At 34.0% G+C, this 17,153-nt stretch overlaps 1 protein-coding gene across 1 annotated transcript in view; it reads right to left on the bottom strand.

Moving 5' to 3' along the window:
- Positions 1 to 17,153, bottom strand: part of SLC9A9 (solute carrier family 9 member A9) — a 719,994-nt gene that overhangs the window by 629,882 nt on the left and 72,959 nt on the right. Inside the window, exon 4 of the mRNA XM_051983329.1 lies at positions 14,978 to 15,054. Coding sequence (XP_051839289.1) covers positions 14,978 to 15,054 — 77 coding nt within the window. The remainder of the gene's footprint in view (positions 1 to 14,977; positions 15,055 to 17,153) is intronic.

Here is a 17,153-nt window from a genome sequence, read left to right as displayed (position 1 = left end):
ATAGAAAAACAAAAACAGGTGGCAGATTTTCTTTTTTACTGTTTCCAGTCAATAAGAAATCTTACTTCAGATAAAAGTTTAAGTCAGATGCTTGCATAGCAACTGATTATCAGTTTTTTTTTTTTTTTTTTAACAGATTCACATATGTAAATTACAAAAAGTAATTGATTATAATAAATTTTAACTATTATTTCTGATAGATGGAGATCAGCAACAGATATTGTATGAGATCTATTTCTAGTTTAATCTGTTTTTTTATAGCCTAAATAAGGCACCGAAACAGATCAGCAAAGCCAGTTCTTTTCTCAGACTTCTCATTTATTTAACAGATATTGATTAAACATCAACCAGGGGAAAGGAATAAGCATTTATTAAGGGTCCACTATGTGCCAAGTACTATGCTAAGTACCTTAAAACTATTATTTCATTTGATTGTCAAACAATCTAGAGAAATAGACACTCATCATCTCCATTTTACAGGTGAACTAACAAAGCAGACAAGGGTTAAGTACTTGTGTAGGGTCAAACAACTAGCAAGTTCTGATGTCATATTTAACGTCAGGTCTTTCTCACTGCAGGTCAAGAGTCACATACACTGTGTCATCTAGCTATTAACCCCTGCAGGGTAAGAAATTGGGTTAAATATGATGGGGAATTTGGAGGTAAGACAGACCAATTTTCTGGCTTCGCAGTGATGACATGGACACAGTTAATACAAAACAAGGCAATTAAAAATAACAAATAATTACAAATACTATATGTTGAATCATTCTGGGAGTAAAAAAGAAGGAAACTATTCCTGGGAGTTCTAGTCAGCACAGGTATCATATAGGTTCTAGATTCTGAGAGATGCCATTATTGCCAGACTTTAAAAATTGGGTAGCGTATGAATTAGCAGAGATTCCAAAGGGAATAGTCAAGCAAATGCATGGAAGCATAAAAGCTCAGTGGATTTCTTTGAAATGTTAAGTTGTCCAGAGCAGCTGACAGAGATTTATTATAGGAGTAGAGAACTTTGGTGCAGTGAATAGAGTGTCAGACCTGAAGTCAAGAAGACCTGAGTTCAAGTCCAATCTCAGACACTTAGTAGCTGGGTGACCCTGGGCCAGTCATTAGATCATTTGCTTCACTTTCCTCATCTGTAAAATGAGATAGAGAAGGAGATGGCAAACTTCTCCAATATCTTTGCTAAAATAAAACAAAACAAAACCCAAAGAGTCATGAAGAATTTAATATGACTAAAAAACGACTCAACAACAATAACAGGGGAGCATTGGTTGGAAGGGAAACTGGAAAAAGACTATAAGGGATCTTCAATATTAGGTAGAGTTTAGAATTTATATGTTTGGTAATGGGAAGTCATTGAAAGTTTTTGAGCAAGAGTGATTTAATTAAAGGTCAATACTTTGAAGGATATGGTGAAAGAGTTATTCTCTCAAGACAAGGACATTAATCAAGAAGCTATTAAATTATTGTGAATATAAAAGGATAGGAGGCATAGTTAGGTTGGTACTAGTAAGAATCAAAAGGAAGATAAATATGAGAATATCTTTGTGAAGAAAGGAAGTTTTTCTCAATGAAATGAGATGGTATTTGTAAAAAGAAAGTACTTTACACAGTCTGGCACATGGCACATGGCATACACACACACACACACACACACATATATATATATATGCTGTATATAAATATTAATTTCGTTCTCCTTTCCCAGTTCTCCTTAATTCCAGGGCTCTTCCTCTGTTGATTATTTCCTATTAATTGCTTTATTAAACACCACTGTTTGCATGTTATCTCCTCCATTAGAGTGTAAACTTCCTGAAAGAAGGGACTATTTGCCTTTTTTTAATACCCCTAGCAGTTAGCACAGTGCCTGACACATAATAGATACTTAATAAATTCTTAATGGCTGGAGCAGGTGTTAAGGTCAATTCTCCAAGAGTCTCCACAGCTGTGGATCATAATATCTGAAGGAGTTGCAGGGCAGCCTTTGCTGACACAGGTGTTGCGGACTGGGAATGAGATAAATTGGAGGCAGAGGGAAGAGGAGAGAGGTCAGACAATGTAATGGCCTCTCAGTCTCCTTGTGTCATCCTCTCACAAGAGGAGATCCATTCTGGGTTGGATCTCCAGCAGCCACTGTCAGATGGCTCCCATGTATTCCAACAAGCAGGAGTAGGAGTAATTATACTCTTTCAGTGCTTCAAGTCTGTGGGGAATAACAGGCAAGAATGCATAGGATTGGAAGTAATTTAGTCAGTCACTAGGAACATCTATGGTAACTCGCCCCCAACACTTTAATCAGCTAGCACCTTACCACCTTCTCTTCTAGTACCCTTTTCTCCACAACACATTCTGCAGCTCATTAACATTGACCTCCTTATTGTTCCTCACACAAGACACTCCAACTCTGACCTGAGGCATTTTCACCAGTTGTCCCTTATGTCAAGAAGTCTCTCCCTCCTCATCTCTACCTCCTGCCTTCCTTCAAGTTTTCTGACTTCAAAGTCAGTGAACTTTTCTGTATCATTTTCATAAGTCTTTTCTTGACATCAAAGTAGAGCTGTCCAGTGAGAATTAAGAAATGGAAGTGTGGAGCTTGACTGTGTATTTGGAAATCATTCTCTTAGAGATGATCAAATAAGATTATAAATGAAATCTTCAAGAGAGACTGAAGAGAAAAAGACAGAAATCAATATAACCTTGAGGGAAACGTGCTACTGAGGGCATAAGAAAGGAGGAAGAGGAGCCAAAACAAGAACAAAAATTTTTTTTAAATGATCAAAGAAATAAAGAAATGTGAAAATGATAGTGTCATAAAAGCCAATGAAAGAGACATGTTCCTTGTGTTAGGAAGGAGGAAGTGGAAAGCAGTGTACATTGTGGCAAAGAACTCAAGCAGTATAAGGATGGAGAAGATGCTCTAGGATTGAACAATGTGGGACTTTAGTCATTATAACATTACTCTTGCATCTATTATGTACTTATATACTATTTTATAGCATTATTCATTCATTTATTTAGCAAGCATTTATTAAGTCCACTATATGCCAAGTACTTTGCTAGGAGGTAAGTACTCGAGACAAAAACCTAATAGCTTTTCTTACCCTCAAGTGCTTATATTCTATTAGGATTGCAAGTACAGATATTTAGTCATGGAATCATATCTCCCTTCTAGACTCTAAATGCTGTGTAGATAAAGAATACATCTAATTTAGACTGCATTTCTTCTATTATACCTAGCACAAACTTGGCACTTCAACATGCATTAAACTGAACTGTTGTGTTACTCTGCTTCTGTAACTAACTGATTTGTATGAGGGGAAGTGAGGAGGGGAATGATGAGCCTGCAGTTTTCACCACTCTCCCAAATCACCAGCTCATCAGGAATATCTGGCCCTTTGCTGACATTGACAAAGGAGAACCAGAGCAGGGGAGAGAGCAAAGGAAGATTTTCTGTAGCAGCCATACCCCATGACTTTACTCCTAGACTAGTCATCTTAGCTTTGGAGGTGGGTAGCACAGCGACTGCTATTATTAAAAAAAAAAAAAAAACTTTTTGACATTTACTTATTCTTGCTGTATAGTGTTCTGGATGCTGGCACTTTTAAGAATGTATTTCATTGACCAGCAGGATGAATATAGAGGGGCTTGGAGAGACTTACATGAACTGACGCTAAGTGAAATGAGCAGAACCAGGAGATCATTATACACTTCGACAACGATACTATATAAGGGTCTATTCTGATGGATGTGGCTCTCCTCAACAATGAGAGGATCCAAATCAGTTCCAATTGATCGGTAATGAACAGAATCAGCTACATATTATATATATATATATATATATAGTATATGACATATAATATGCATGTTAAATATGTTAAAGTATATGTCATATACTATATATATATATATAGTATATGACATATACTTTAACATATTTAACATGCATGGGACTACCTGCCATCTAAGGGAGGGGATGGAGGGGAAAAGTTGGAACAGAAGTTTTTGCAAGGGTCAATGTTGAAAAATTACTCAAGCATATGTTTTGTCAATAAAAAGCTATAATAAAAAAAAAAAGAATGTATTTCATTTGAGTAGTAGAGAAAAACCTGGTGGCCCCAGTGATACAATAAAAAGGTATGAAATCAAAGGACCTGGATTCAAATTGTGACTCTGGAGTCAGATAAACTCTGAGATCTATTCCTCTTCTAAATGTATGAACGTCTAGTTTTAAGATTTCCTAGCTTTTCCTTTGAATTGGATGTACATCACCCCATGAGGAATCGTACTCCCCAACAACAACACAGGAAATTGCACTTCCCCAAAAAGCATATTTTAAAATTGATCCGAAATGCTAGAAAAGAATCTACTCTAGTAAAGTGCTCAACTTAGCAGGACAAACAAGGAACCTGGAGCAATTGATCCTCGAATGTGCTATGTAGCTGAGAAAAGCACTGATTCCCTCAATGTTTTAGAACTCAGTTTCTTAAACTGTATGTCATGACACCATATGGGGTTTTGTAATTGAATGTGGGGATGCAAAATTATGGTTTATTATTAGTAAATATTTGATTTGTGTATCTGTTTTATATACCCAGGATCACATAAAAATTCCTAGGGCAAAAAAAAAAAAAGCATGAGTTGAAAAAGTTTAAGAAACTCTGATCTAGAGCTCTGGTAAATCTAGCAATGGCCTCAATGGGGTCTTGTCTTTAAATTGGTTTTATCAGTCCCCACCTCATTATATCTGGTGTTGTGAGAGAGTGAATCAGAGGAATTGTGTTGGGATAGCTTTTAGAGATTAAATCTGTGACAACATGAAGCAAAGCCTGTGCTCTTATTGCTGGGACAGGATAGCTACCTCAGTCCAATGGTTCTATGCTCAGAATAGGACTTTCTGCCACTCTATATCAGGAGCTGATAACTTTCATTCTGGGATTTTCTATCCCTATTTCTTTTTCTTTTAATCGCATGATCTGTATGCCCTTGTGAGGGTTTTTTATAGTGATTGAATGGCCTTTTGTAAATAAGCTGGCACAGGTCCCCTATCATATTTCCTGTCAAAGTCTTAAACAAATGGTTCATAATGAGCTACATTGTGACTTGGATGCAGGGATCACAAGAAGAAACAAAATAATTTTGAGATTTTAGGGTTTCCTTTTAAAATAAATACCAAATAGTAATATTTTTAAAAGTGGAATTAAAGCTAATCCAGTTGTGATATGAATGTAAGAAGTCTGATCAATACAATAATCCACCATTATTCCAGAAGACCAATGATGAAGAATGTTACCTACCTCCTGAACAAAAGGGTAATGGACTGACTATACTAAGATACACATTTTTTGAAATGGTCAACAAAAATGTATCTTGCTTGAGTATGCATATTTGTTTTTATAAGTTTTTCTCTCAATTGGAGGAAGAGGTAGAAAGGAAAAAATACTAATATGTATTGGTCAATCTGTCATCTGGGAGAAGGAGGGAAAAAATTGGAACAAAAGGATTTGCAACTGTCGATGCTGAAAAATTACCCATGCATATATCTTATAAATAAAAAGCCATAATAATAAAAATAAATAAATAAATAACAGGAAAAAATAAAAATACTACAGAGTATAGGGGGAAAAGAACTACTAGTTTCAAATAAATTTGTTAATCAAAAAAAAAAAGAAAAAATACTTATTAATTTGAAAAATAGTGAATATAATGAAATACGGCTTTGTGTTGGGGAAATGAAATAAGGAATTCAGAGAAACAAAGAAAGATTTGCGTCAATAGATACAGAGCAAAGTAGAAGCAGGAGAAAGACATACACAGTGATTACAAGATTGTAAACAAAAACAATACTAAATAGGAAACAAACTCTGATTAATTATAATAGCTAATCTTGGTCCCAGAGAAAGGATGATAAAACATACTTTGATCCTCTCACGAGGGTGGTTAAAGTCAACGGTTGTAGAATGTTAACTACAAGGTCAAAGGCAATGTTTGTGTCATTAGTATTGCTTAATTGCTTTTTCTTAGTTCAAAGAAACAAATTGGGTGATATTGAGATATAACTGTTGTCAAAACAAAAGAAATCAGCAAAACCTGAAAGATAAATTTCATAATGCACTTATAATGCTTAACATAAATTCCATATGAATAAGAGCTTCTTGCACAAATTCAGCTTTAACAGGCTCTTTTATCATGTTAGATGCAATACTTATGTTACTTATAACACGTATTGAATTTTTTTTCTTTCCCCAGAATCCTCAAACAAGAAATATCTTTTTTTTTTTGTACATGACCTGCTATATTTCCTCTTTGGGGATAAGAGTTATTGCTGTGCTTGCTTTTTTATCATTTCTTTCAGGATCTCTCTCATCCATTGTATCCTGACATCTTAAGGCATGAGCAGGCAAGTGTGGAAGCGATAGATGTGTGAGTCTGGCCCAGATGGCTACAGTATTGATGGTTTCCTTCTTCCCCCTCAAAACAGCATCTCTGAGGCCCTTGGAACTTCCATTCATCACACCTTTTGCTTTGGTTCTCCATAAACTTCATTTCCTTCTCTATTTTTTTCTGGAAATAGGCTCTGGTGAATTCTGGCACATAGCTCTGTATATAAAAAAGTTCCACAGATCTCTAGTTCAGACTATACTTTAAAATTTAGACATATGCATATATATGTATATACACACATACATATACATCTAATTATTTAAATCATCACTCTTTTTTTTTTTCTGACACCAGAGATATCTATTATTGTCTCAAATCAGAATACATCAGTGATGCTTAGAACTCCATGAGCCTTCTACACGATTATAACCTGGGTCTCTAGTCTGCCAAAGCGGGATGGACCTGGACCATTCCTCTCTAGGCTGTCCATTTGCTATAATTCCCCAGGAAGCTCTTTACAACTCTTGAATTCCACACTATCCACCCCTGCATTCTCTTTCTCCATTTGGATGGCACTTCTCCGAACCTCCATTTAAGAAAGATACCCAGACTAGTCATATTTTCTTTTCTGTAGACTTTCTCCACCATGATCAAATTCCATATACTTTTATTTCCCATTTCTCTATGCCCTTATTTTTGTGTCTTGCGTTCCCCAACTAAGAATGTAGGTTTCTTGAGGGGCGAAATAGTTTTTCTTTATGTTGTGCTTGTATTTTTAATACTTAACACAATACATGGGATACAGCAAGGATTAAATAAATGCCTTTTGTTTGACTAAGGCTATAGTTATGAAGATGTGAGGGAAGAATTATATGAAGGAGAGGGAAAAGATAGATTAGAAAAGGGTGAAATGAAGAATCTCAGAATTCATGAGAATTTACTTAGAAATGCTGATAAGACTGGCTCTACCCTACTATACTCTTATATATATTGGAAAAACTCAGAATCAATGGCAGCACCTACATTTCTAAGGAATTGATATAAATAATAGAAGTAAGTCTTATTTGGTGAATTCATCTTTCCTTGGCAACTCTACATAAAATTACATGAACTGTGACAATTCATATAAATACGTGCTTCCATATACATACTCTATAAAGCACACAGTCCCAGAGAATGAGCAGCAAGTAGGTAATAAATGCTAATTATACGCCAGGCACTCTGCTAAATTCGGGAATTAAAATGAAACAATATCTGTTTTCAATTTTATGTTTAAATGGGGGAATTTACATGGGACTGGGGGCATTAAAGTCATGCTAGGCTTTGCCCCAAGATTCAGAATTTAATTTAATGGGACTTGCAGTCCTTCAGCAACACAGAATCTTAGTACCTTGTTACCAAAAAGAATTAACTAAAATTAGGAGTTTCCCATGTGGCAGGTTAAGTTGAGCTCTTCCCCCCAGCAGTGGCCTTGTGCCAGTATCCCTTGTTTTGTGTCTCCCTTCTACTCCCCAGTGGAATTCTATTCTAACACAGTCTGAGTTTTATGCCTTATGTTGAAAACAAAAACTACTTCTCCCCAGAAATTCTGTGTTATTTAGCCTGCTATCCACCTTCAAGTGGCTAGTAAGTTTTATGTTTTATCTGCAAACCAGCAAGAGGACAAAGCACGTACCTTCCTGTAAAACCAACTGTAAACTGGTATTTGGAAAAATTGCCAAACATTGCAAAGTCAGAAGAGCAAACTCTGGTTCCTGGCATTGATGGCAGGCCAGACTGATTCTGGAAGACTGAACAAGAGGTTTCTCCATTCAAGAGGCATTAATGAAGACTATCCTCCTCTGAGAGGGCATCTTTCTTGCATGTTTCCCCCTACATCTGAAATCTCCCTGAAAACTGTCCAGAACCATAATATGGTGGATTTTGTATTCATATCTATCTATCTATCTATCTATCTATCTATCTATCTATCTATCTATCTATCCACCTATTAATAAACATACAAACATCTTTCTTTTTTCAGATTTTATAAATCCAGAATTTTTGTTCAAAATTTAAAGTTCATCAAAGACATTCTCAATAATTTGAAATTCATCAGAGGATACTGAAGATATTACTCCAGAGGTGATTTAGGTAAATACCAGACCATACTTTTCTCTTTCCTTTCCATTTGGTAGCCCTTAGAGTTTGCAATGGCCATCCTCCAGACATGGAATTCTCTCCCTTCTAATTTCTACTCCCATTTAAAAACCCACTTAAAGCTTGGGTGGGTGAGGGATAAGTTATTTCTCTCTCTCATTCCAAGAAGTTAGGACATGATGAGAGGGCAATTGCTAATTCTGATATTGCTCCATTTGTTATTCAGTCATTTTCCAGGTCTAAATCTTCATGACCCTATTTGGGATTTTTGTGGCAAAGATACTTTTTGGAGAATTATCTCCAACATGTGGCAAAAAAAGATTCCTTTTTTTTTACAGATGAGGAAATTGAGACAAACAGGGTTAAGTGATTTGCCCAGGGTCACACAGTTAGTAAGTTTCTGAGGCCAGATCTGAATTCAGATCCTTCTGATTCTAAGGGTGGTGCTCTATCCACTGTTCTACCTAGCTAGATGAAGCTAAAAAAACAGACTCCAAAGAAGGACATGTTTTGCTCCATAAATATACTGTAGAGACTAACTAGCTGCAAGGTCCTATGGGAAATTAAATGTGTAGCGTATAAATTACCTGCTTCTTAATGAAGTTTTTTATGCTTAAACTTATTTTCATTCTTCCAAAATGTTTTCCCAATTTTAAAATTTGGGATTTGTTTGTAACTCCTCATTAGAATTAAGGCAGGAAGAATGCTGCTTTTATTGCCCAAGAAATAAGAAACATTTCTTGCACGGCTATTTTTCTTTAAAAAAGATAAACATGCTGATAGTCAGCATTATGCCAATTTCCCTTATTATCTAACCATGTTACATCAGTTGCTGGAGATTTAGAGTATTAAAATTATTAATAAAAAATGAAGCAAACTCCAAAAGGATCAAAAAGATGAAATATAGTTTCCAAGTATACAAAAGGGATATTTGAGAATTTTCATTTTAGCAAGAAAAAATGTTTGATAATCAAGAATGGAACAAATATCATCAGAAATAACTTCAGAAATAGCTGATTCTTTAAAGATTTTCTTGTTTTTATTGAAAGAATGTGGTCAAATAAACTTTTCCAGCTAAATTTGTTCATGCTGTATTATCAAAAAGTTGGATACATCTGGTTACTGAAACAATGTAAGATTATCCAAACATCACTGACAATTCATAAAAATGGACATATCCATCCTTTGCTTAGTATGCATCTGTGGCTGGTCAGCTGCATGGCCAGCCATAGCTCTTGCTTAGAAAAATCCATCATTTATTCAAGGAGATGGAAATAATAAAAGTTAAAACTAAGTCAAATTTATTACTGAATTTCTTTTGTATCACAGCCCTTTTTTGAATTCTACAATTCTTGGCAATTGTTTCTCACACTAAATCAAAACTTTTGATCCCAGGCTTTAAAGTCTTATGATAGTCAACATTCCCACCTGTTCTTGTCTTGTTTTATATGAAGCACAAAATTTCAAAGCCCTCAAAGACCATATGGTCCAAACCATATCCCCCTCCACAGAACTGGTAAGTCATCATTCAGCCATCACTTTCAGAGCTCAAGTGAGGCGGTACACCTTGCTTTTTGAGGTACTCTGTCCCACTTTAGGGCAGCTCTAATTGCCAAGTGAATACAGTAGATAGAGCAACAGACTTGAAGTCAGAAAGACTTGTTTAGACACTTACTAGCTGTGTCACCCTGAGTAAATCACTTAACCCATTTGCCTTAATTTCCTCACCCATATAATGAGCTGGAGAAGGAAATGGCAAACCATTCCAGTAAAAATTTGCCAAGAAAACCTCAAATAGGATCAGATAAAGAGTTGGACATGATTGAAACAGCTGAACAATAACAGCAACAATTGTTGGAAAGTATTTCCTGACACAAAAAGAAGTTTTCCTCTTTACAAGTTTCTCCCATTGCTATAAGGTTTCCTCTCTCAAGCCAAGAAGAATAAATTCATCTCTTTTCTGCATAACATCCATGAATGTGGCTTTCTAGGCAAGAAATTTACTTGCTGTTTCCTAATCAGGGCAAAGGCCATACATACTGCATATAATGTCCTGAAGGAAGGATGTCCTTCTCCATTAATTTTCTGTTCAAGGTTCAGTCCTTGGATGAATCCATTCTTGAATCATCCTATCTGCCTTAAGCTACTGGAACCTTGGATAACTTAATTTCTTTACAGCTCCCTTTCATCCCCAAAATGCATAAGTACTTTTTGCATATGGCATTGCTATGATATATGTCTTTTCTTCCTCCAGATTCTGAATTCCTAAGGATAAGAGAACTATGGTTTTTATTTTTTGGTAACTTTCCAGCTTACTATACATAGATCATTGGATGATTCATGCATTTATTTCAGACTAAATCCAGCCTGCCAACCATTAGATTCATGGGATCATGGATTCAGAGGTAAAAGAGCCCATTCTAGTCTAAGAAAAGGAGAATTATCTCCAACATGTGGCAACTGTGTCTCAAATTCAGCCTTCTACTTCTTACTCCTTGTCTTATTGTTTCAATTGTTACCTAGACTTAATTACTGAGACTGTTGAAGACTTAGCTTAAAAAGACCAAGGTCTCACATTCCATCCAGGGCCACCTCCAGTCATCCTGATCTCTATCTGACCACTGGACCCAGATGGCTCTGGAGCAGAAGGTGAGGCAGATGACCTTGTATCGCCCTCCCTCACTTAAATCCAATTCACTTGCATGTCATAGTTATCACCTCATTGAAGTGATGATCCTCTTTGATCTTTTAGAATCCTTAAGTTCCTATCAGGCTCTGTTCAGTTTTCAGCCCCCTACCCTTTCCTGATCCCCCTAAAAAGTGAACACTGACTCCCTTCTCAAATTATCTTGTTCTTACTTATCTATATAAATGTATTACCTGAATAGAACATAAGTTTGTTAAGTCCCTAAGGCTTAGCATATTACCTGACACATACCAGGAGTTTAATAAATGTGTATGAAATATATAAAGGAAATATTTGAATAAAAATAGCTGGGACTCACTGAAGATAGCTAGATGGCTCAGTGGACAGAGTGCTGGGCCTGGAATCAGAAAGAACTGAGCTCAAATTCAGCTTCAAACATTTACTACCTGTGTGATCATGGGCAAATCATTTAGCTTCTGTCTCAATTCACTTCAAGATGAAATGGCAAACTACTCCAGTATCTTTACCAAGAAAACCCCAAAAGGGATCACAAAGAGTGGAACATGACTGAAAAACCACTAAATGATAATATATCCTAAGTATAAGAGTCAGCATGGAATAGATAGCTTCCTTCGAACCAAAAAGACCTAAGTTTTAGACACTCTGTGTACTTCCTCTGATACATGCTGGCTATGTGACCTGGATCTAACTCCTCAAAACTCTATAATTGGTCAGTATGTGTCAGGAGTTGTACTATGCTCTGTAAATTCCTTAAGACTGTAAGTTTCAGAAAAGGTGTCAACCTATGCTGAGGATAAAAACTCTCTGGGAGGGGGAGCTTCCTTATCTGGGAATTCCTTTTATAGATGAACTCATGGGAAGTCTTTTACCATCTCTAAAAATCTTCTGCTGGATGGGTATGGGCAAGTATCCTGATTTCTTTGTAGCAAGTTTCTAATTTTTTTGTTATAGAGATATCTAACATAAAAAGGATTAAAGACTGATTAAGAGAATGCCTCCATAAATGATTAATACCTTACTAGCCTATACTAAATCTGTCTGCAGGCATCTACTTACTTTTCTCTTCCTTTATAAATTTTGCTACCAGAATTATATGGCTGCTTATCTTGTTCACACAACAGTCATATAACAGTTCAAGAAATGACCTCATAAATTTCTAATGCATAAACCAAAAAAACATGTCATTCTAGAAATTTTCACAATACTAAAATTTTTCAACTCATTTTTCTATTAAAAGTTTTCAGCTGACAAGGAATAGAAGTTACACAGTGATGACAAATGACAAGAATAATCAATTATTGAATGAGTTGTGGGAAAGAGATGAACACTAGTACATTATTGGTGGTATTATGAATCAATCCAACCATTTTTAGACAGTGCTTTGGAATTATTCAAAAAGTTGGTAAAATGTCCATATTCTTTGAACCACAGATTCCATTATGAAATTCATACCCCAAGGAGGCATTTGATAAGACTATACACCAAAATACTTACTAGCACCACTTTTGTGATTGCAAAGAATTGAGAATTTAGCAAATACCTATGAAAAGGAATGGGTAAACAAATTGTAGTACGTGAATGTAGTGAAATATTACTGTTATTAGAAATGATAAATGGGATAAACACATAGAAGCAAGGGAAAATATATGGAAACTGATTAAGAATAAAGTGAGCAGAACCAAGAAAATTATATATACAATGGCAACAACAATGTAAATGAGAGAGCACACATACAAATACACAATAATCAAAATTTCAAAATTATAAAGAACAAATCTGGCTCAAAAGAAAACAAGACACTGCCAACTGATCCCTTTGCAGAAGGGAAAGAACTACAAATATGACACGTAGTTTCAGATTTTTTCATCAGTTTTACTTATTTTATTCTCTTTAATTTTTTTTCAAAAACAGTATTTGTTATATTAAATAGATTTCTGAAAGGGTGGCAGGAAGGGATGGTAGAGTAAAATTGTTAAAATTTATTTGGAAGACTACATTGACAAGAGTGTCAATGGATTTTATCAAACAAAAGAGAAACTTTTACTAATCAATCTCAAATTTTGCTGATTGAAAATATTATCAAAGTTTTCAGGTCCTCGATTAAATAAGAACAATAAGTCATTGTTATACATTAGATAGGCAAGTATTGCAACTAAGGACATATGAGAGATTGTATGTCTAGTTCTAAGATCTTTCCTAATCTAAGTCAGAATTATATTCTTCAATTGGAATGTAAATGCCTTAAGGGCAAATCAGGCTTTGTGGTTTTGTGTGTATCTCCAGAATTTAATACATGTTTGTTCACTTTTCGATAAATCTATGACATTATTGTTCAACTGCCATCATAAAACACTATGATTTTTTTTAGTAAAGTAAAAAACATAAGTAGACAAAATGTTAGAGCAACATGTCAAAAAAAAACACAAATCTTATTAAATCATAAGATCATAGATTTAAAGATAGAAGTAACCTAGGAAACAAAGGTTACTTCTACATTTTGCATGGTATACCATAATAAATTCCACATAGATCATGAATTTAAATATTTTTAGTTATTAAAAAAAGAAGAAAATTGAATATGTTATACTAATTGTTCAGAGGAAGAAAATTCTTATCTGTTCTACAAATAGAATAAAAGAAAAGAACTAAAGTATTTGAAAATATAAATGTAAAAAGTCTCACATAACAATAATGCATACAGAATAAGAAACAAATTAAAATTTTGCCATAAACATTTATGCTAAAAATAAATATTTATATTAAAAATCTAACATGCAAAATCTATAAGGAAATGAATTTATAAGATTAAAATCTATTTTCCAGTAGATAAGTGCCTAAATTGAAAAAAACTGAGTTATCCAAATTAGAAACATGATTCATCAATATTTAACCCTCAAAAAACTGTTCCAATTTTAATAATCTGAGAAAAATGTGTTTAAACAATCCTGAAATACTATTTTCATATGTTAACTAACAAAGATAATTTTAAAATGGTAGAATAGACTTATGGGATTGTGGAAAACAATTTAAATTTTTAGTTAAGCTATGGCTTAGTGTAATATTTTTGGAAGGCAAGACGCCACTTTTAGAATAAGAACTACACAATTTCATGTGTTTTGACTTAGTGACCACGTACTCAAATAACCTAAGAGAGTTATAGGTAGGAAAAGAAGACCTATTTGTACAAAAATAAAGAAGCATTATTTGTAGTAGAAAAAGAGAAACATTATTCATAAAAGAAAAAGAAAAAATTGAAATAGCCTATGTTTCTCATGACTAAGAAATAACTGAACAAATTGTAACACATGAACATAATGGAACATTATCATATAGTAAGAAATGGCAAATGTCTTAAAAATCCCTTAAACAAGCATACAAAATGAAGAAAGCAAAATCAGAAAAAAATACACAATTATCATTACAGAAATAATTTATCTCAATAGCATTAAATTCAAATGAATTTACAGGAAAATAGAGTTCAGAAGAGAATGTGCAAATAAATAGAATATTTTTACTCTTTTGTTAAAGTTAACTCACAAAGTTTTACAAAGAAAATTTGTAAATAACAGAGATTACATATATCTATCTAAAAACCAATTATTGTTTTGTGGCTGAATATCTATTGCTGAAAATGATTACAAAGTTTACAATATTGAAGACAAGCCATTTCAATAAATCCAGGTGATTTCTATACCTTCAGTCACTGTAATAGTACATCTTTCAACACAGTATAAACTAAACAATGAGTATCAGCCAGCATTCTATGCTAGAGGCTTTACTTACCCAATAACAATACAGGAAATTGCAGTTCCCAAAAAAGCATATGTTATAATTGATCCCAAATTTTGGAAAAAATGCCTCTGGAAAAGAAATAGCATAAGAAAGATAGTGAATAATGATTGGAGTGAGGAGAAATTTCATAGAAAAAAAAAGCCCATAAGGATTTGATCACAGTTTCAAAATTTTAAACCAAGACACATTTGTTTTTGTACTGTGATGACTCTTGGCGAAAAGGATGTCAGAGCCCATTTAGTTCTCCATCTTCAGTTTACATATTAGGAAACTTACTGAGGGAGAAAACGACCTGCCAAAGAGCTTTCAAGTAACTGTTAAAGGAGAAATTTGAATTCAAGTGCTTTGATTCTTGTGCATGGTTTCTTAAACTTTTTCTACATGGCTTCTTTTCACCTGAGAAATTTTTACATGACCTAAGATATACAGGTATGTAAAGTAGATATGCAAATCAAACATTTACTGATAATCAATTATAATTTTGCAACTCCCACATTTAGTTATAAGACCATGGTGTTGCAACCTACAGTTTAAGAAACTTTGTAATAGAGCTACTTTTTTCCTTTATCATTCTCCCTCCTGCTAAATACTTCTGAATAAGTTAAGAAGAGGGCAAAGGAAGCAGGGAGAAGGAGGGAAAATAGGATAACAATGAACTGAATGATTTTAAGAAAACCAATATTTTGCTTGAATGATTAAACTGTGATATATAGAAATGTCAACCTAGAAGGCTCTAGATTTGTATCTATATAATAATTGACATTTGTACTTGTTACTATTAAGTTTTTTTTAAATGAACAAATCATTGGTGATTTATTAAAAACTTTCACTATTAGAATTATTGGATCTTAAAATTAGGAATTCAAGACCTGCATATGTTTAACCTACATTGGACTGCTTATTGTTTTGGTGTCAGGAAGAGAGAGAAAGAAATTTAGAATGCAAAACTTTTCATAAGTGAATATTGAAAACTACCTTTGCATGTATTTGGAAAAATAAGTAAAAGGAAATTAGGCATTCAAATTGTATCAATAATCTCCAAGGTGATGTGATATGATAGAAAAAAATACTGGTTTTAGAATAAGTAAAGAGAAAGTACTGAGTTTGAATTTCACCTTGGCTATTTATTGGCTGTATGGTCTTGAACAAGTTATTAAAATTATGAATTTCAGTGTTCACTTCTGTAACTTGGAAATAATAAAACCTATAATAACTATCTTATAGGATCCTTGTAAGGATAAATGACATAATACGTGAAAAGTACTTTGCAAACTTTAAATCACTATATGAATGCTAGCTGCTATTACTTGAAGAAAAGTAAAAATCTGGGATATAAGGTTGTACCAAAGACATTTCTTACTTCAACACTTGAGGGCCTATGATGGACACTTTCCTCCTCTGATACAGATCATAAACTCACTGCAACTTAATTAATGTTCTTGAAGAGTTTCCATGGCCAAACCTGAAGCCAATCTGGTGATTAGCTTCTCCTAACTTAGCCTGTCTTGTGGTTGGATAAGAAATATAGAAGCTGGTTCCATATGCAACATCTTTCTAGCTTGGATCACTTTGCCAGAATTTATGCTCACTGGAGGTATCCTATGATTGTTTATGGCAATGATAATCTAATACAGGGACATCTTTACCTTTCTATGCCATGGAGTAGGGCAAAGTCTATGGAACCCTTCACAGAATGATGGTTTTTTTTTTTTAGTTTTTAGTTTTTATATTTAATTTTTATTATATTATATTATATATAATTACTAAATATTTATATTTTATTTTTAAATAATAGCTTTTTATTTTCAAAATATGTACAAAGATAGGTTTCAACATTCACCCTCAAAAAAATCTTGTGTTCCAAATTTTTCCCTCCCTTCCTTCTTCCTCCAGACTACAAGTAATCCAATATATGAGAAATATATGCAATTCTTTTATACATATTTCCACATTTATCATGCTATACAAGAAAAATAAGATCAAAAAGGAAAAAAAGAGAAAGAAAAAAGCAAGCAAACAACAACAAAAGTGAAAATACTATGTTGTGATCCACATTCAGTCCCCATAGTCTAATTTCTGAGATGCAGATGATTATCTCCAATAATATCTATTGGAATTTACCTGAATCACTTCATTGTTGAAAAGAGCCATGTCCGTAGAACGATGT

The sequence above is a fragment of the Antechinus flavipes genome, chromosome 3, assembly GCF_016432865.1.
Source record: "Antechinus flavipes isolate AdamAnt ecotype Samford, QLD, Australia chromosome 3, AdamAnt_v2, whole genome shotgun sequence".
Taxonomy (NCBI): Eukaryota; Metazoa; Chordata; class Mammalia; order Dasyuromorphia; family Dasyuridae; genus Antechinus; species Antechinus flavipes.
The sequence above is the reverse complement of the archived record's forward strand: the minus strand, read 5'-3'. Positions and strand labels throughout refer to the sequence as shown.